The sequence below is a fragment of the Perca fluviatilis genome, chromosome 1 (genome assembly GCF_010015445.1).
Source record: "Perca fluviatilis chromosome 1, GENO_Pfluv_1.0, whole genome shotgun sequence".
In the NCBI taxonomy this organism is placed as follows: domain Eukaryota; kingdom Metazoa; phylum Chordata; class Actinopteri; order Perciformes; family Percidae; genus Perca; species Perca fluviatilis.
Window position 1 is genome coordinate 39336281 of NC_053112.1, and position 19902 is coordinate 39356182.

The 19902-nt window shown below is 42.0% G+C and overlaps 1 protein-coding gene across 2 annotated transcripts in view; it reads left to right on the forward strand.

Moving 5' to 3' along the window:
* The window catches only part of vwa11 (von Willebrand factor A domain containing 11), a 39165-nt gene extending 19963 nt beyond the window's left edge, over positions 1 to 19202 (forward strand). The window contains exons 1-18 of one of the 2 annotated variants that reach the window (XM_039814674.1): positions 3005 to 3034; positions 3867 to 4056; positions 6089 to 6225; positions 6342 to 6486; positions 6637 to 6730; positions 7627 to 7755; positions 9229 to 9415; positions 9565 to 9734; positions 11210 to 11322; positions 11435 to 11551; positions 12225 to 12395; positions 12518 to 12650; positions 12785 to 12937; positions 14156 to 14248; positions 16052 to 16323; positions 16485 to 16618; positions 17420 to 17579; positions 17755 to 19202. In XM_039814674.1, the coding sequence (XP_039670608.1) occupies positions 3874 to 4056; positions 6089 to 6225; positions 6342 to 6486; positions 6637 to 6730; positions 7627 to 7755; positions 9229 to 9415; positions 9565 to 9734; positions 11210 to 11322; positions 11435 to 11551; positions 12225 to 12395; positions 12518 to 12650; positions 12785 to 12937; positions 14156 to 14248; positions 16052 to 16323; positions 16485 to 16618; positions 17420 to 17579; positions 17755 to 18135 (2772 nt within the window). In that variant the 5' untranslated portion in view covers positions 3005 to 3034; positions 3867 to 3873 and the 3' untranslated portion in view covers positions 18136 to 19202. Of the gene's footprint in view, positions 1 to 3004; positions 3035 to 3866; positions 4057 to 6088; positions 6226 to 6341; positions 6487 to 6636; positions 6731 to 7626; positions 7756 to 9228; positions 9416 to 9564; positions 9735 to 11209; positions 11323 to 11434; positions 11552 to 12224; positions 12396 to 12517; positions 12651 to 12784; positions 12938 to 14155; positions 14249 to 16051; positions 16324 to 16484; positions 16619 to 17419; positions 17580 to 17754 lie in introns of those variants that run through there. The other variant, XM_039814668.1, reaches the window with a different exon arrangement.
* The last annotated feature ends 700 nt before the right edge of the window (positions 19203 to 19902 follow it).

The window sequence follows — 19902 nt, forward strand, 5'->3', positions numbered from 1 at the left end:
TTTATCGCTGCCACAAGAAAGTTTTAAAACACTATGAGGGTAAAAAACGAAACACAGGCACTGAACTGCCCGGGAGTTTGTCTAACAGCTGAATGTTTCCTGCAACAACAGAGCACTCGCTATGTCTCGCTCGTCTCTTTTTCTTTCTCTCTCTCTCTCTCCTGTGTCTCTCCGCCGTCGCCGAGGGCACGCGAACCGGTGACCAAATCTATTAACTCGGTAGTACAACCAACGACCGTCCGGTTGAACCGACTCGCTTAAAAGAGTCGGTTTTTCCCATCACTAGCTCCATCGTGTTCTAACTAAGACATCTGCTGAAAAAAGTATTTTATTCATTAGCATGATTGCCGTACTGTTAGCTCAAAAACATCCAAAAAAAACGTACGAAAACATAGTGGACCAGACCCAAGCTTTTATTTTGAAAAGTCGAAGCTCACAGACAGTACCAAGCCGGGAGGGCGTGAGACGGGAGGTCTCCAGGCCGCAGCCCTACCCGACTCTTGGTCCCGGTGATTATTTGTGAAATTGTGCAAACGACAGCCTTTTCAAGGCATTTGAGAAGGAAGGAGTGGTAGCATGCAAGCTCCCAAATTGACGCTCGTCTCAGAAATGGAGTTTTGGATAACGTTCAGCTTCGGCAGCTTTACCTATATGCTAAAATATACAATGACTGAGGAAGCCTAGTGACGAGCCCATAGCAACCAGTGTTGAATTTCTTATTACCCAGTGTGCTTTGTTGGTCTTTCTTGGTCTCAATGTTTTATTGTTTTATTTCATGTGAATACTAGTTTACTAGAGGAGTAACTTAGTATGTGAAGTAATGCAGTAATGCAGGAAGTGTGCACTTAGTTTCCACGCTTATTGTGTTTCCACGTTAGTGAGTAAATCTACTGAAATGGCCACCACACTATAACAGAGGAGTGGGATGCGTCAGATGAGAATGCAGAGGTTAAGTCGCGTATCTAATGGATATAAAAGAGCAAACGGGCATCTGTACATCTTTGCCAAGCACAAACCAGTACAGAAGGCATAAATAAGTTGTTGGGGAGGGTCATCCCTTTATATTTCTATATCATTTTGGAGGGTCATCCAAAATGTATTTCTGGTTAAGGTAGGGTCAGGTCTAATTTGACTAAAGATCCCTAAACTCCTCCGGTGGCCCCTGAAATAAATAACAAACAGTCCCTTAGTTTGTCATTCCTTCTCCCTGTTCCTACTTTTGTACTCACACTCATTTGTCATTTGTCTTCTGTTTGCCCCCCACCCTCTGTACACTTTGGACCTGTAGATCTAAGAGGAGGTTCACCTGGTTGACTGATATCTGTACAATTCCGTGAATTTTTATCTCAGGGCACTATGTGTCATCAAATGTTGTAAGGAACTCCACCTTTGGTGCTGCTGCCGTACAGCACTTCCTGCCCTGCCCAGGACCAGAGTACACTATGTCTCAGAGGATACACACAGGCAAAGGGTTTACCTGAGAACTGAGAGTGCTTGGGTACTTATATGCTTCTTCAGTCAGTACTTTGTTTATACATGTAACTTCAGTTAGAGTCAGCTTACTACCTTTTATATTATATTTTATATTATTTATCATTTTATATTATCTTTTTTTTCATTTCTGGATTGCCAATGTTGATGTTTTCAATGGATTTTTGCTATGCTTGCTGATGCTGAAACTGTCAGATGCATCAAGTTTTGTTCCACCATTAAATGAAAAAACCTTCCAGTTGACCAGTTCATTTACAATAAACCCTAACCTTATTGGGTGCCTCATATTGTATGTGTGATACTGTCATATAGGAGTGATTTCTCGGAAAGGAAACTATTTTACTATACAAATTGTTGCAAACTAGCTTCACAGTCCTTCCTGGAACACCTATTGACATCCACAGATGACTGTACCATCACAATAAAAGCATTCATTGTTTTCTTCGTGGAGCTAGTGGGAACAGGTTTCAGGAAGTGATAGATGAGTACATGCTGGATGTCTCAACAAATGAAATCTAAGAATGAGTGTAAAGTGGTGGACAAAATGTATTTCATATTTCATTTTGGGAACTTCATTTTGTGCATCATCTTGTTTTTGAGAGACATTTTGCAGTTCAGTGATTATTGCTGTGGTTGTAAGTTTAACAAGTTTGGCAACCCATGCTGCCAAGCATGGGTTGCTAATTGGTTTATTTGGCGTATTTATAATTATTAGTCTGGCAGTAAATAAAAGGACAAAATTCTGAGAAATGTGAAACTCTGACCTCAGAACAGTTAAGACTATAATCCATCACAGCTCCCTGACGAGCTTTGACTAAGTCCTGTATATCCTGGGTACAGGTCAGGGTGAGAGGAATCAAATGGCAAAAACATCTAAGCCAGGGGTGGCAAACTCATTTTAGTTCATGGGCCAAAACAGCCAGTAAAACCCTTTCATAATTAACCAAAACTACATATTTGTCCCTTTATTTTAGAGTTGCAAGTACAAAATGAACAATATATTTACAAAACAAATGATGAACAACCTGATATATCTTAAAAATAAGTGCAATTTCAAAAAAATACGTTTCAGTTTTCAACTATATTCTGGTCAGGATGGAACAGGAAATGAGTCTGATAGTGGTGCTGAATATTAAATTCCTGGGCCGGATTGGACCCTTTGGTGGACCCTTTCTGGCCCTAGGGCTATGTTTGACACCCTTGATCTACGCTATTCCACTCTACATGTGTATGCATGACGATGAAATATCATGTTTTTAGTGTGTGTCACTTCCCAGTTGCAGTAAAGTGGGTCCTCGAGGTGTGACCATATTCTTTAGTTTTATGATGATATCCAGGTCTTTATGACTAGGCAGATAGCATGCATGTGCGCAAACACACACACACACACACACACACACACACACACACACACACACACACACACACACACACACACACACACACACACACACACATACATTCAGATAAAGAGCGGGTGGTGGTGCTGCACGCTACACTTCCTTAAGAGTCACTGGAGTCATTACCACAGAGAAACCTCAAGGTATGTTTGTATTCAAAAGTTACATTTTGTTAATTTAATTTATAATGGGTGCTATGTTTTATCAGATTGTGTATTTCTTTGGTAGGGAAAAGGAATCTGTATTTATATTAAAATCAAACTTGTCTTTTTTGCTTAAATTAACCTACAAGTAATTGCTTGAATCTATTTGCACATTTAATTTTTTGTAAACATGTTATATATTAATATTTAAAATATTTTTTGGGTAATTTATTTTGTTTCAGTACCTTATTCTACTGTTTTATTTGACCAAATAAAAAAAATGTAAACATAAGAGTTGGGACACTTTGTCCAGATGGCTTTCAGTTCACTATTTAAATCATCACTGAGAAATCTGTGTGAATAGCAAATAAAGGGCAAAGCAAAAAGTGCAAATAATACGTTTGGTGGGGAGTGGCACATTCTTACAAAACATATGTCCGTTTATGGTCTTTGCCTACTTTATGAACGCCTTATGTCACTAGAAATTCAAATTTTCTAGAAAAACAACACTATATCTTAAGGGATTCCACAGACAAAGCTCCTAAAAAAATCTTATTTTGTGCAGGTTTTCTACCTTTACATAATTCTCATTTTGGATTATGGCTACGGTAATCAATACCAATACACATGACATGACTGTGTTCCTGAGAATTTTCCTTTCTCTGTGTCATATCTTTGTTTTTTTCGTTATCTGATTCTAATGTGTCTTCTAATATATCTTCCAGAAACAACTGTCAACATCAAGCAGTGGAATTCACAGTTGTATTCCGTCATTAATCATTTAACCAACCTGATACTAATATCTAATCATTTTCTCTCTGTCTTCCTGTAGATTGATCATGACTTCAGGGCTGGGCATAGTCCTGCTGTCTCTGGTCCTATCAGGGCCCACAGTGGCCTTTGTCCCCATTGGGGGTGGGACGTCCAATCATGTCAGCATTACAGGAACGGCTCTATTGAAAAAAGTGACGGAGACATGTCGTGCGGTGGCTGAGGCGGCTCATTATGAGTTCAAACCCACGGTAGGATGGAAGATGACTTGTGATTGTGCTAGACAGCGCAAACACAGTCAAACAAAACGGCCAAAAATACTCACACCTTCACCCTTGTTTCAGCACATTTGTGCGTTTAAATTCAGCAGGGGGTTCAGTCTGGATCTAAAATACAACACATGGAAAGCAAGAGAGGAACACATATGCTAGATAAATGCTCACTATAGTTTGCCATATTTGCACAAGATTACTTTTTTGCATTTAAACAATACTGAAGCCGAGAGTGAGGAAAGAAGTAGAGGCTTATGGGAGTTATTTTTTATATATAACTGCAGTCATAGGCTGCAGAAGTAGAGGTATTTATTTTTTTAGCCAAGCTAGCATTGTGGCTCTAAGGATGGTAATGTTGGTCTGGGTTAGGATTAGTTTTAAACACATAGTAAACATTTTGAAACAAAACTAGTTAACTTTAGGCAACAAAAAATGTTTATTGTTAGTAAAGCATCAGGAATTGGCTTAAAATGAGTCACGTAAAACTATTAAAATGAGGACGTAACGTGACGTCACAGACGTCATTGTGTCATGGTCTAAGGTCCGTAAGACTTTGGTTAATTTCTAAATGACAGTTGAGTTTTGGTTTTACATGGGTCCTGTTTGTTTGACAAATCCCCAACAATTCCAGTAATTCCCCCAAGAGCAAGCATTAGCAGTGGCTGTGGCAGTGTTGCAGCAGTGGCTGTTGCGACAGTGGCGAGGAAAAACTCCCTTTTAGGAAGAAACCTCGGCAGACCCGGACTCTTGGTAGGCGGTGTCTGACGTGGCCGGTTGGGGTGATGAACAGTGGCAATAATAGTCATAATAAAGAAAATGGAACAGTGACTACAATGGTAGTTGTAGTAGTTCATGTCACAGAAGGGCACAGCAGGGCATTACAGGATGTAACGTGGCACAGCAGAGCGTGGGTGGACGCAGTGGACGTGCCACCTAACTAGAAGCGTTATTGTGGGTTTTTATGAGCTGCTTGCATAATCAACCCATTTAGTCGTTTCCTGAGTGAGGACAGGCTGGACAGAGGAGCGTCATTCTTGAACGTAGTTACAGGACGTAACTGGCATTCTCCATCCAGCACAACACACCAGGCTCACAATACTCTGATCAAACTGTCAAACTACAGAGTGCTGAATGATGAATGAATACGAATGATGATTCTGTTACTGTATTGCATATTTCTTGCGTCAAATGTTTTCAGAAACAAATTTTAGTGTACTGTTTAGCTATAATTTTAGAAGAGTTTGTGACCTGTAATACGGACCAAGCACTGCCCCCAGTTGCTCGTTTCATTGCTCTAATTGGTTGTAGGTCACTTTCCGTTGCTCTGATTGGTTGTAGGTCTATTCAATAGCCTGCAGAGGCTTTTAGGAACTGTTGATAATACCCCTTTGAAATCAAAAACTTAACTGAGAGGTTCCAGACTAACTAGCATTTGCAAATTAGTCTGACTATGCCAGGCTATTGGTCCATCACTTTGGTCCTGAAATATTTCAACAACTATGGATTGCCATGACATTTAGTACAGACATTCATGGTTCACTCAATAAACATACCATCTGTATTGACATTTCTGTGGAACTCATGTGGACGATATCATTGGTAAAAATCTTCTTTAATCACCTTGACCTAGAGCCCGTAGTCTTGTTTTAGGCTACATTAACATTGCTATGTTTTGGTTTAAAAACGAATATCGTTTGCTACGTTTACACCTCGCATTCACACTGCACTGGAGTTTCAGAGCCTCTAAACCGGAGAAAGAACACTTCTGACCCTGTTTTGGTTTGGAATCTCCGAGGTTGTGTTGCAGTCGCAAGCTGTTAGTTGAAACGGAGATTAGTTCTTCTACTGGACCTAAGAACACTTGAGTGCACGGAGATCGCTTTTGGCTCCAAACTCTGCAAAAAAATCCAAAATGTAGCAAAGTGTAAATGTAGCCTTAGACACTTTGTGACAAACATTCTGGAGCTCCATATTGGAACTGAAACATCATGCCTTTGACCTCTGACTACAGGGTTCGTCTCCTGAAGAGCTGGTTCAGGCCTGTCTAGGTCCCACAGCAACAGGACTAGTGTCCGGTGCCAAGTTTCATTCTGCCCTCCAAGAGATCTACAACCAGAACGGACTGGTAGACCGCGACTTCATTAACAGGTTCGAAAAACAAAACTACTACTACAAATCCATGAAATAAAAAGTGTGTGTTGCCAAGCTTTAAACACACGATTTTTCTCTTACACTTAGTTATAACTTGTGAAACATTCTTTCAGTGCTCCACACCACTTCAACTCAGAGGCCTTTCTGGAGGGACGTGGCCTAATCACTGAGGGTGTGGCGGCCATAAAGGCTAACATTCGCAAGCAGAACTTCCAGGCTGCTAGGGAAACACTGGGCAGAGTCCTTCATACACTACAGGTGAGATGGGAGGAAAGAAACAGCTAGGTTAGAGGAGGTAGAATGAGCGAGAAAGGAGACTGGATGGGGGAAAGCTTCTACAGAAATCACAACTCACTGTCTATATGCATGTATAAAAGTGTTAATATGTGTCTTTCTATTCACTGTCAGGACTTCTACAGCCACAGTAACTGGGTGGAGCTAGGATACAAAGAGCCATACATCAACCTTATACGCCCAGACCTTCCTCTGGAAGACCTGGCAGGTGGGTGTGTGTGTGTGTGTGTGTGTGTGTGTGTGTGTGTGTGTGTGTGTGTGTGTGTGTGTGTGTGTGTGTGTGTGTGTGTGTGTGTGTCAAACACATAGGAGGGTGAACTGGGTAACATGTCTTGAATTCAGTGATGGAATATAACTAAGTAGATTTACTTAAGTACTGTATTTATGTACATATTTGAGGTACTTTACTTGTGTCTTTTCTTTTCATGCCACTTTCTACTTCTCCAATACATTTCAGAGAGAAATGTTGTACTTTTTACTCCACTACATTCATTTGACAGCTTCAGTTGCTAGTTACTTAACAAATTAAGATATTTGCACACTAAACAAATGCAATTAATAAAATTTTATTAAAAATTAAACTACCCAACAATATATAGACCTACAAGTACAGCTGATGATTGGACGATTAAACACTTTTGTGTTTGGGTTGGTATTGATCGTTTCCAGTTTCTAAAATGTAAGGATTTTTTTGCATTGAAGTACATTTTCCTGATGATACTTACATCTACTTAAGTAACATTTTCAATGCAGGACGTTTACTTTTACATTGTGGTATTAGTACCTTGACTTAAGTAAAGTATCAGAATACTTCTTCTAGCACTCCTTGAATTACCTGTATAATTGTAAGTAAAACTCAATCTGGGATTATATCTATAGACCAAAGAGCAGTGAGAGTGACAGAGTTTGGTTTTGGCTTCATGCCATGGGCACCAAGAGTACTTGATCCTGATTGGCTCCTGGGTCTGCATTAGTTTTATATTTATATAACTTTATATTCATTTATATCACTCCGACATAGCATCCTATCACTGTTCTAACATGTACCATAAAGCAGAAGTCAACCTAATGTTTACTGATTGTGCATCTTGTGTGCGTGTGTAGATATCGACACTCCCACCTGTAAGGACTGTCCCAGTGGAAAATGCACCAATTCCATCCTCCCCAGCATCCTGCAGGAGAGGAAACTCACATCAGGCTACATGGGAATCTTCTCTGCTGCCAAGCCCACAGGTATCAGAGACAAAAAGTTCTCCAAAGTTTGGACAATATTTGAACATGGGGCCTAAACCATATTCATATATTGTTACCATTGGATGGAGTCTGTGCATCGTGGTTTAATTACCCTCAACAATAAAATGAACTTTCACTGCTGGTCAAAATACTGTATGTAAACATTTACACAAGACCATTATTTCTTGCATGAATGACTTGGCAAACTATATTTCATTTAGGTAGAATGCTGATTTATATAAGAGGCCAAATTTAGAATGAAGTAATTAATTTATCCAAAAGCAGGAAGACTATCAGCCAAGTCCTACACCTTAAAGTAGTTTGGTTTTGGTAGATACGCATATTTGCTTTCTTGCCACTGTCAGTTCAATATGGTCGTGTCTACAGTATATGGTAATCCAGGATTCTTTCGCGAGATGGTTGAGGTTATGCATTGACCTTGTATGGTTAGGGTGAGATGGTTAAAGTCTCCCTCCACTCAAAAATGTTTTTCTTGTTTATGTCAGCCAGAATGGCTGACCTTGACCATACTGATTTGAATCAGTGCAAAATTTGTCACTAGAGATGTGTTTTCACATTCCTCTCCTGAAGGGGATGTCTGTGCCCTTCCCTTCAATCTAAGATTCAAATGCAAGCTTGATTAAGTACGTCACTAATACGTAAACCAATTGCTGTTAAATATGCAAAAGCTAGTTATTAAACCTAAACCCCCAGAGCATAGCAGACAGTCCGAGCAAAAACACACACGCACTGTCAGCCACTGCCAATTACAAGCTAACTATACTGAGAACGTTTCATTTCCGAGATTGTTCAGGTGCTGCCGGATGTCCCTCATTTTGGACGGATGTCTGTCACCTTCCGCTTTCTTTGTGTGTGGAAGAAGGTCTGGCAATGCGAGACTACAAGCTAACAAGCTAACAAAAAAGATGCTAACTACACTTGCCATTTTGATAAATCTGCTATTCTCCGATTTTGGTGCACAACAGACTCTGACTGATGCCTGGTTCAGACAGGACACCGAAACTATAGTTGCAGATTGTGAGCTCGTGGAGCTTTGCAAGCAGGCTGCCCCCCTGTGGAGCTCCGCAAATGGGCTGCCCGGGCTCCGTGAGACGGCTGTCCGCCAGCGAGGCTCTGCAAGATGGCTAACTCTCAGCAAGAAACTGGAAATCAAACTAGAGAACAAGGAAATAGATATTATGCTTCACCAATCATTAACACACATCATTCTCTAACTCTGACATTCAAAATGCCCAGTATTAATTGGGTGTTAATGAAGTTTAAAATTAAAATCCAGATGAAGCACTCATATGGCAGTTATTTAAAACATATTTGTTCTACCTTGAGTACAAGACAAATATGAAAGATTTTGCTTGGTAACACAGTCTACCTAGGAAAGCACACTTGAATACATAACAGGCACAAGTCCACTATTTATAAAAATTTTAACTTGTTCCCTCTGCCCTGTGCCAGGTAAATGCAGCCATGGCGGTGCAACTGACCTGACTAGCACAACAGTTCCTCGTGGAGGCATCAGCAAAGATGAGCGCCACTCGGACAACGTGGCCCTACACGATGTTGCTGTAAATGTAGCCACGGAGGCCAGCCTCCAGCTGCTGCAGGACATCCGGTTAACTGCCGGGGACAACGAATTTTTGAGGTATGAAATTTAGATACGAAAAATATCTTGATCCTGAGTTGATCTTGAATCGCAAAGTTCGCAAAGCTGTATGATGTCACTGTCAGGACTGAGAGGGATGCAGGGTTTACCTGACCTTTAATTCTTCACTCTCTCTTTCTTTCTCACAGAATGATGGGGATCGCTCGCTCATCTGTCGTGTGCTTTGTTATTGACACCACTGGCAGTATGTCAGATGACATTGCTGAAGCCAGGGCGATTGTTAACGAAATCATTGACAGCAAAAAAGGAACACAGGACGAGCCATCTGAGTACATTCTGGTGCCTTTCAATGACCCCGGTATGAACTCTTCCACCTTACTGATCATGTTAAGGAATACATGAGTCGAGATAGGGTGTTTTCACACCTGTAGTTTGTTTGTTCTGGTCCGAATCGGTTAATGAGTTTGAAAATTTGGAGCAATTTCTCCCTGGTTCAGTTTTGTTTCACACCTGGAAAAATCCAAACGTACCAAAATTCGTCATTACAAACCACGCAAGTAGGTTCATTCCGCTTATTGGTCAGATGTGTCTTGGGCGGGAGCAAGAAAGTAAATGCAGGAAGAAGGTCCTGTGTAGTGCTTATTTCTTCCATGTCCATGGTAAAACCAGCTCATTTCATTTAAATAATCAGACATTGTTTTGCAAGCGACTTTACTACGTCTGCTCTGGTCACCGAGACTTTGCTGTGCTCTGCCGGTATCTGGCTCCAACTTTAGGGGCGGCTGGTTGGACCATGGAAATGGGAGTGACAGCAAGCTAGACCGTAGTCTATTTCTGAGAGAAACATTGCAAGCTGCTACAGTTTGCTGTTCTGCCGCATCACAGATTGCAAAGCACACCTGACTACATGAGCTCAGACCTGCGAAGTACACAGTTGGTGCGGTTCAAGCTCGGATCGCGTTCTCACCACAAATGAACCGCTTCAGAGTTCAAAGCGTACCGAGACTAACCCATGAAGGAGATCTCGGTACAGTTGTTTGGTCTGCTTTTGGTGCACACTCGTGTGCGATTGTCGCATTAACACCTGCCCAAATGAACCGCACCAAGGAGGGAAACAAACTCTTGTGCAATTTAACTGGACTAAAGGAGGCGTATGAGGTTACGTAAAAGTGAATGCTCTTATGTAAAGTAGATTTGGCAAACTGTGGTGCATACTGTAAATATGTATATAGACCAGGGAAGGAGACAGATTTTGTAAACAATCGGGGCTCAGCCCATACCTAGGGGTGCTCGGGGCCATGCTCCCTAATGGAGGTTTCTTTCCCATTTATGGCAGCTTTATGCACAATTTTTCATGCAAGTTGATAATAGAATCATTGGAAAAGAAATGTCTAACAACAATGAAAAGGGTACTATGGGGACTAACATCATCACATGTGAATACAATTGGACTCATTAAATCCAGAAGATTCTCAGCTTTCCAGTCAGACCAATTTATGCAATTCCAAGACTGTTTAGGGACCCCAATAAACAACTTAACCTACTTTTTGAGCATTATTAAGCTCTATTCCCGACAAGCTAGCATGACAGGGTACCACTGGATTCTTTAGATTGTCTTGTTTCATGTGATACAAATATATTCAATCTAGCATTAAAACAAAACCCCCTTCAGCTTTTGAGAAAAGATTTGGGTCTGGAGCCCCAGAAGTCACTCCCTGCTCCACCCCTGGTATAGACTCAATAGTTCTGTAGTATAGAAAGACATTTAGTCCAAAATACTTTAAACACAGGTTAGTCTTGGCACTTAGCCCATTTTCTGTGCTCTATATGTAGAGTTTGGACCACCGATCAGGACAACAGACCCTAATAAGATGAAAGAAGAAGTGGCTAAGCTCACAGCCACGGGAGGTGGTGATACCCCTGAGATGTGCCTGTCTGGACTTCAGGTACCAAAACTATGATAATATCTAACTAGGGTGGTTGAATATTTTTATGGCCCCTTTGAAGACTGTGGTGATTCAGAAATAATTGACTATGTCCATTGTTTCATATCTCCAGTTGGCTCTGACCAATGCCCCTGCCTCCTCCAACATCTATGTTTTCACTGATGCTACAGCCAAAGACATCGCCCTCAAAGACACTATTGTTGCTCTCATCAGGAGCTCCAAATCAACGGTAAATACTGACTGACACCCTATGATGCCCTATGCTCACTCAACCTGAGATTACATCTGAAATCGCATACAACGCACTACATTCTCAATATGTATACTTTCGTTCAACATACTTTTGTTTAAATAAACAGTAGTGTGTATCCTTTTAGAGGCACTAAGCTGTAATTTTAAATGTGTCACTTCCTGAAAGCCTCCTTGCTGGTTGGGGAAGCGTAACCATGGTAACCCCTGCCGACCTTAGCTCTAGTGGCATCGCAAGATAATGTTTGAGTTACTGAAAAAGGTAAGCAACTAGATCAACAGTTGCAGCTGACAAAATCACAGATTTTAATATGTAGAAATGTACGTACATTAAAGCGTTTTGGACGTTAGAGAGTTGCCATGGTTGCTGTCCGTTTGTCTGTTTTAAACGTTGTCATTACTCCGCAATGCATTGTGGGATACTTATGCCGGCGTAGTGTCCAGTGTTTGCATACTGTAATATTTCACTGGAAATAGTATGCAATCCATGTACTATTGGTTTCATACTAAGATTTCAGACATACTAAAACATCTCACGTACTGTTTCAGCCTACTAAATAGCATGCTAGTATGGAATTTCAGACGCATCAGTTTAACTTAAGTAAATCTCGAAAGGCTTGGTTTATAATCTCAACATCAAATGATCTCCACAGGTGTCATTCCTTATCACGGGCAGTGCTAGGCGCCGGCGTTCCCTCGCTGCATCTTCCTTCGAAGACTACACTGAGCTGGCGTTGGCCTCTGGAGGCCAGGCCATCAAGGTGTCTAAGGCGCAGTTGCCTGAGGCCACAGATGTCATCCTTGACACCTCCACTTCAGCTCTGGTAAAACTGTTCAAGTCATTCTGTACTATCTGAGGCATGTAGCACTCCTTCAGAGGTTGGACCAGTATGACAAAATAAAGCAGTAAATCATTATGCTCTTCTTGTTCTCGCTTCTTCCTTAGGTGACAGTTCTTCAACGAGCAAGGACCCCTGGGAAGCCAGAGACCTTCCCCTTCATGTTGGATGAATCTCTAAAGAATATCACCATCTACATCACAGGAACATCCATTAGCTTTACACTAACCAACCCTGCAGGTAACATACCATTCCCAGTGCAGTGTCTGCACCAGCGACTCGTCCTTTTTCTTGCTGACAATTTTAACAACAATTTACATTATTGTTATGTGATACATATTTGTGACAACTGAATGCATGACAACAAATTTCAGGTGTGAGCCAGAGCAGCAATGAGGCCACCGGTAAACTGGGGACCATAAAGACAGTGGGCAACCTGAGGAGAATCCGTTTTAACGCTGACATACAGACAGGAACCTGGCAGATCAACATCAACTCCAACCAACCATACACACTTAAAGTCACAGGTCAGATACTCTGTTCATTACACCTGCTCTTTCTGTACAGAAATGCTATTGAAATTGTGTCGTCTGGCTTATACACTTTGTTACTAGATAAAAGAAATTGAGAGAATAATGCTTTCTTGTTGAGAGTGAAAAGCTATTCAGTGAATATAAGGCTCCAATAAGCAGCATAAAGACTAGAAATGGTGAAAATAACCAGCCTGTCAACAGTTGTCACCCTGAGGTTGCACGGCGACCAGCAGAAACTTTAGGAAGTTACTGCTCACTGTCGGGGTCGGGCCAGGCTGTAATTTCTCAAAATTCCACCTGGCTTGACTCAGGTCAGATTTTCAGCAAATTTTTTTTCTAATGCAGACCCTAAAGTCTGTGAAATTACATGAATAATGCATGGCCAGTGTACCATGTGATGTCATGAGAGGTTTTTCTTTGCAGCAGGCGGGATGTAGGGCAGAGAACAGCCAAAACGCGGTTGCAAGCAAACAGAGGTTTTTATTTTAGAGCAGTCTTTTCCAGAAAATAGTCCAACGCAAAACAGTAAACCCAACTCAACAGCTTACTGGGAGCAAACCAAATACCTTAACAAAGTCCTGAAAACTATTTTTTATAATGCCGGTCTTTCCACAAACTTTTTTCTGCTCTCTGCCTCTGCTGCACCCTTTGTTCTCCCTCAGTGCATGAGCACCTGCTTTAATCAAGGGACCGAGGCATTTGCATCTCCCCGTGCAGTGCATTCTGGGACCTATAGTTCGGGTGGCGGCCATCTTGTTATGGGGTAGCCACTCCTGTAGAGGAACATAGTGTCCCTCTACCACACATCCCCTTGTGATGCCACAACCGTTGTGTGTGACCGCCATCTTTTGGATATATAATCAACTTACACTCACTTCTGTTAAGATTTGAAAAATATTTCAGTGTGGGCCAGGTATAAGCTGAACTAATCTGGTATTGCCTTTCTAATATATAAATAAAAGTATTTCACAAAAAGTCAAACTATTCCTTTAAGGTAATCCAAGCTCATATTTGCACTGCCCTTTATTGTGTTAACTGTTTTTTAATCTGTAGAATTTTTACTTCATATTTATTCCCACTGCGTCTTGGTCCATGTAAACCATGTACATTCATTTTGCTTCTATTGTCAAATTAATTTAACACAATTATTACACAGCTGTTGTCAGACTTAATCCTGTTTTAAAACATTTGTATCTGTGCTTGTGTTTCCAGGCCAGAGTACTATTACCTTCATCTATGAGTTTGTCGAAAGATTCGCCGGACCTCACCCAGGTTACGCAGTACTCAGTGGGCGTCCACAAGCAGGTACACTGCAAGCAATTTAAGGGTTTCACAACAGTAGTTAGATGTACCTCATTAACTGTACATTGTAACGGAAAAAAGTAATTATGTGTCATAATCAATCAGAAATGTGAATATGTAATTAAGACTCTCTATAGGAACTGTAGAATAGTGTCAATGTTTTAACAGTGTTTTCTACCCAAAATACAAAGCATCCAAATTATTGTCTGTGAGATATTGTATGATGCCACAATGCGAATATAGAATGAAAATCTGCTGAATTTAGCAGGCTTTTTTTTCTGCTTGGGGTGATGTTTTATTTTAAAATAAAATGTCATCCGTTTACAATACGCGGAAAATTTAGCGGAATTTTGCGGCCGCAGATTCTGTGTGGACCTGCTGATGAGCAAATGTATCAAGTATATTAGCATCTTAGCATCACGCACCAGTACACAATTTATAAATGTGAATTGCTTCAAAGCCATCTTTCCAGCTTCCTGCCTAAACCGCAAATCCCTTTAAATCCTTGAAAGACTAAAGACAGGGTCCAAAATAATCAGCATTGCTTCCTACAACTGATGGCACCTCCTGATCAATGAAATCAGGCATCCCACCTCCCAAACTATCCCATGTTAGTCTACAACACATTCTCACTCCCATCGCGCCGAAAAGCGACGCTTGGTCAGGTGCCCTGGGCGTTTGTTATTGATGCAAAAAGTCTCCTTTAGCGTCATATTTAGACGTGCTTGGTCGGTACTCATGGCGTCACTTTTTGATGCTCTGGGTCGGGACGTACGTTTTACTGACATGCGGCACAAGAACGAAACAGTTACGTTCAGGAAAAAATCGTGGGCCGGGTTACAAAATGTACGTTTCAGTGGCACGCGGGACAAGAACAGGACATGAACTCCGGTCTCATTGGTCAAAGTCTGGTGTTGTTTGACCCATCCACCACCCCAACCAACCTCCTTACGCAGATGTTGGGTCTTTCGTACTTCTCGCTGCCGTTGTCGCTCTTAATACTACATCATCAAGCTGCTGCTATGCCTGCTGTTTTCCATACAGATGCTAAACGGGGATTTTTGCATCGGTATCCGACACTAATGGCCCGGACACACAGGGCCGATAATCGGCCGTTGGACAGTCTGGCGAGGTCAGTGACTCGAGTCTGTTCGGTGTGTTCCGTGCCGTCGTCAGTCTGGGGTGGCTGTCGGCGTTTTGGCCATATTTTGGCCGACCTGACGTGTTCAGTCGGAGGCAGGGCAGTTGGGACGTGACTAGAGTCTCTCAAAATCTGACGAAAATCTTTTAAACTGACCTTTGTTGATCTGAAATGAAGACCGATTCAGCAACTGCACGGCCTATTTCTCTTTTCAAATGTTTTCAGAAACATGTTTCAGTGAACTATTTTAGTACAATATGAGATCGTATTCTGAACGAGGCGCCATGACAGTCTGGCTTTGAATTTCCGGAGAAAACAAACCCATGTGACGCGTTCGTCCAATCAGCTGCCGGTTTTCATTTCTTGGGCAACAATACAGAGTAGCGCCGCCTTGCTGCTATGGAGACATATTACGTTTCTCAAGTCGGTGTCGCCTCACTGTGTCCCGAGGCAGTTTTTTGGACCTCGGGGACCCGACTGATCATCTCAACTGGCTTTTCTGCCGAGGGTCGGCCATCTGGCTGGTGTGTCCCGGCCTTAAGAGCAACTGACCAATTGAGTTGTAGTCTACTGTTGAATCATTCAATCACTTTTTTTGGCGTAAAAAAAATATTGTTTCTTCTTTTCCTTACCTTACTTCTTCCCTTTCTCTTCTGGAAACCCAGGCCAACCAGCCACTCTGATGCTCTCAGTAATGGGTCGGAAAGGGCCGTCCTCGATGACCATAGGGAATGTTGCCCTAGTAACTGTGTCTGGTCCTGAGACTGTTAGAAATAGCACAACAACTGACATGGGCAACGGAGAGATCCTGGCGACTGTTGATGTAGTCCCTGAGGGGGAGTTTGTGGTCTCTCTGAAAGGTACCGACAAGGAGTCAAGCACTGAATTCCAGAGGCAGTCCACCACCCAGATGTCCATCTCCAAAGTGAATATCCAGGTCCGTCTCTTCACTTTGTCTTTTACAACATGTGTTCACATGCATGCAGGATCTGTTTGATTTAAAGTAAAAATGAAAGAATATTAACACTTTTGCAGTGTGTACGAAGAATATCACTCTTCCTCACATGTTTTGTTCCATTCTTCTTCATTTCCCTGTAGGCCGTGGTAGACAGCAGTGTGGAGCCAGGAAAAGCCTTCAAGCTCCCTTTCAGTGTCATGACCAAGGGCTCTGCTGGTCAATACTCCATCAGCGCCAGAAATGACAGAAACATCCCAATGAACTACCCATCCAGGTGAGGGAAAGCAGCTAAAAACATTTCTTTCGTCAAATATCCGTATCAATACTGACACGTCCCTGAATCTAAAGAACCTACAATAAAACTGATTTGTCCAGTCAAGATGGTAGGCTAATATACAGTAGGATGATGATGAGCGGAATACGGGAATATGAGAACGCAGACAGAAAAAGAAGAGCATGGAGACAGAGAGCGAGGGCAGCACAACTCTTTCAGGTGCCAAACGCAAGAAGACGCAGGCAGAGAGGACAGACAGAGGTAAGGTTACTGCCAGCAGAGAGAAGCAAGGGATGAAGTGAGGGAGAAGGAGAGAGAGGCAGAGCGACAGCAGCGTCACATTTTGTATTTTTTTTTTTGCAAAAGATTTCACAACAGATTAATTAAAACGCATCGGACACAGTGTGCAAGGTTTCTGTGCGTGAACATTTTTTTGGGACTCGGTGCGCAAGGAACTGCTTCTTGGACATTCAAAATATCTCCGGAACCCCCTCCCTCCACACCTTTCCGACGTCGGATTAGGGGGTGCTGTGTGCAACAATTGAAACAAAGTTTTGACAGAGCCTTGGCATTGCATGTGAGGGATAATGTCAGTCAATTCGAATAAAATACAGACTTTGCTTATCCCATGCGAATGCGCCGCACGAAACACAGACATGGGGGTGAAATTAGGTTCCCTGGTAATTCTAGTCCTGTGCAAATAGGGCTTTAGTGTTTTTCATATTTCAGTCAAAACCAAATGTTATTCACAGTAACAGTTCCTGTATTCATAAAGTGTATTTTTCTCTCTTCTATTGACAGTCTCAACCTGATAACTGGACAGTATGCTAACGCTACTATTACCATTACGCCACCCGCCGACACGTCATCAGGCACTGATGTCACTCTGACTCTGGATGCCAAGTCGTCCAGTGGCGTTGACTCCAACTACGTCGTTTTGAGATTCTCTGTTGTTTCCAAGGTAACCTGACACATCCTGGAAAGCACAGTTGAAACGCTTTTGAACATTGCCACAAAGATGGCTTTGACACACGCACTTTTTCAAAAGGTATACGTGTATCCTAGAGATTTAGATTGCCCTTTGCTGTGATTCATAACTACAATAACCAACCTTTCTTTTCTTGTCCTCTGTACAGATTACAGATTTTGTTCAGCCTTTGTGTGAAGTGGTCAAAGTGCAGGCTGATGAATGCCCTCAAGACGTGTCTCAGTGTGGACCTTTCCAGTGGGAGTTTGCGGCCACCCTTAGCGACGGAAACGGCACGGGGATAGAGAGCATTTCCCTGCGCCAGGGCAGTGGAAACCTCACAACGACCTCCCTGAGTGATCCCATCATTCAGGCCAACTACACAGCCTCCTGCTGCTCGCAGATAGTTGAGTTCGTAGCTGTAGATAAAGTTGGAAATGTGGGAAAGTGCCATCATTCCATTGTAAGGTCTGCTGGATCTCCTGCTTTAACTCTATCGCTTCCACTGTGGTTGTGTCTGCTGGTATCTGCCTTTTTAACAAGGTTTTAAAAGCCTTAGGTTAGATTGCCCACTATCTTGTGTCTGTACTCTGCATCAGGTATCGGATAAACCGCTTACCACTCTAAATTGATTAAAATAAACGTTCTACTGATGATGGTCATCTAATGCTCCGATATCCTGCTTGAATAGAATGTGAGCACTGATTAGGCAAGTGATGATAAATGTATACTGAAGATCTGACATTTAATAATTATGATAAAAAAAAACAAAGTTGTATTGCATGGTTGGTCAGTTTTGCTGACAAAAATCTTTTTTAGTGCTGATAATCTGAGAATGAAGCAAGCAAAATATCCCTAAACTCATTCACCAGGACAAATAAGCATGTCAAGTAAATTCTCTTCTAAGGACACATTTTAAATTTTGATGTAATAAACATTTCATTTGTTCCCAAAAGGCTCTTCTTGTAATGGCAAAAAAATCATTATTATAGACAGTTGGCATCATTTGGTGGGTTTTGATAACACTTTCCAAACAAATCCATAATATTCAAAGAAAATGGGCTGGCAGGCTTTCTCTGGGTGGAATAAATGGAAACAATGATATTCAAAAACAATCGGTCATCCTGTAGCGGACACGCCTCATTTGCAAGTTTTATACTGTAGAGACAGAAACTTCAATAGTGGAAGTGTTTCTGGAAACGCAGTGTGTAGACCGTTTTCAAAAAAATTTAATATTTCTTTCATCAACATGTACTAGAATGGCGGCAGAAATCTGCATTACCCTAACTTTGTTAATAGTTATTGACAGAAAGTGCTTGTTAGTTAACATCTATATTTCTATAATGTTGTTTGTAGAGTCTTAAATTAACAACCTGAGCCTGTCAGTGGCAAAAGCAGAACTTTTACTGGAGTGCACATTTGCCCTTATACCGTAGGGTTACATTGCGGCCCGGTTTGCGGTTGCCGGTTACAGCGTTCTCGCTGAATACTGGACCAATTTCAGAGTTTTGTTGACATAAGTCACAGTAGCTCAGTCAGTAGGGAGTTGGGAACCGGAGGGCCGCTGGTTCAAGTCCCAACACGGACCAAAGTATGGTGGTGGACTGGTAGCAGTTCACTTCCTGTGCACTGCCAAGGTGCTCTTGAGCAAGGCACCGAACCCCCAACTGCTTGGTGTGCCTTTCCATGGGCAGTTCCCTCACTCGGACATCTCTCCATTAGTGCACGTAGGTACTGAGCATGCGTGTGTAATTCAGATAGAGTGAAAACATTGTAATTTCCCCTTGCGTACATTATTATTATTATTAATAAACACTAGTCTATATCCTTGACGTTCCACTTCCGGGATTGCTCGGGTGCCGCAGGAAATTCCGCCAGATGCATGTTTTGTCCGTTTCCTTCCTCTATCTTTGTGTTGGAATTTTAAATTCGGTGGATTTGTGAGGACTATGTTAAACTGCTCCTCAGATCTCTGCAGGGTAAATCCAGACAGCCAGCTAGACTATCTGTCCAATCTGAGTTTTCTCTCGGACAACTATTTTGCAGCGGCTCCGTGCGGAACTTAGCGCCGCCCGTGACGATTGTGATTGGTTTAAAGAAATGCCATTAAACCAGAGCATGTTTTCCTCCCATCCCCGGAATGCTGTGTGGAGTAGCCAGACCCTCCTTCAGTGCACTATGGAGGAGGGTCTAGCAAAGCGAGACTACTTAAACACAAATGCATGGGAAAATAGGGCCCAGGTTAAAAAATACCAAAATTACCCTTTAACTGAAAGGCCTCGGTTTGGCAAGTCTTAGATATATTAGATATCCTGAA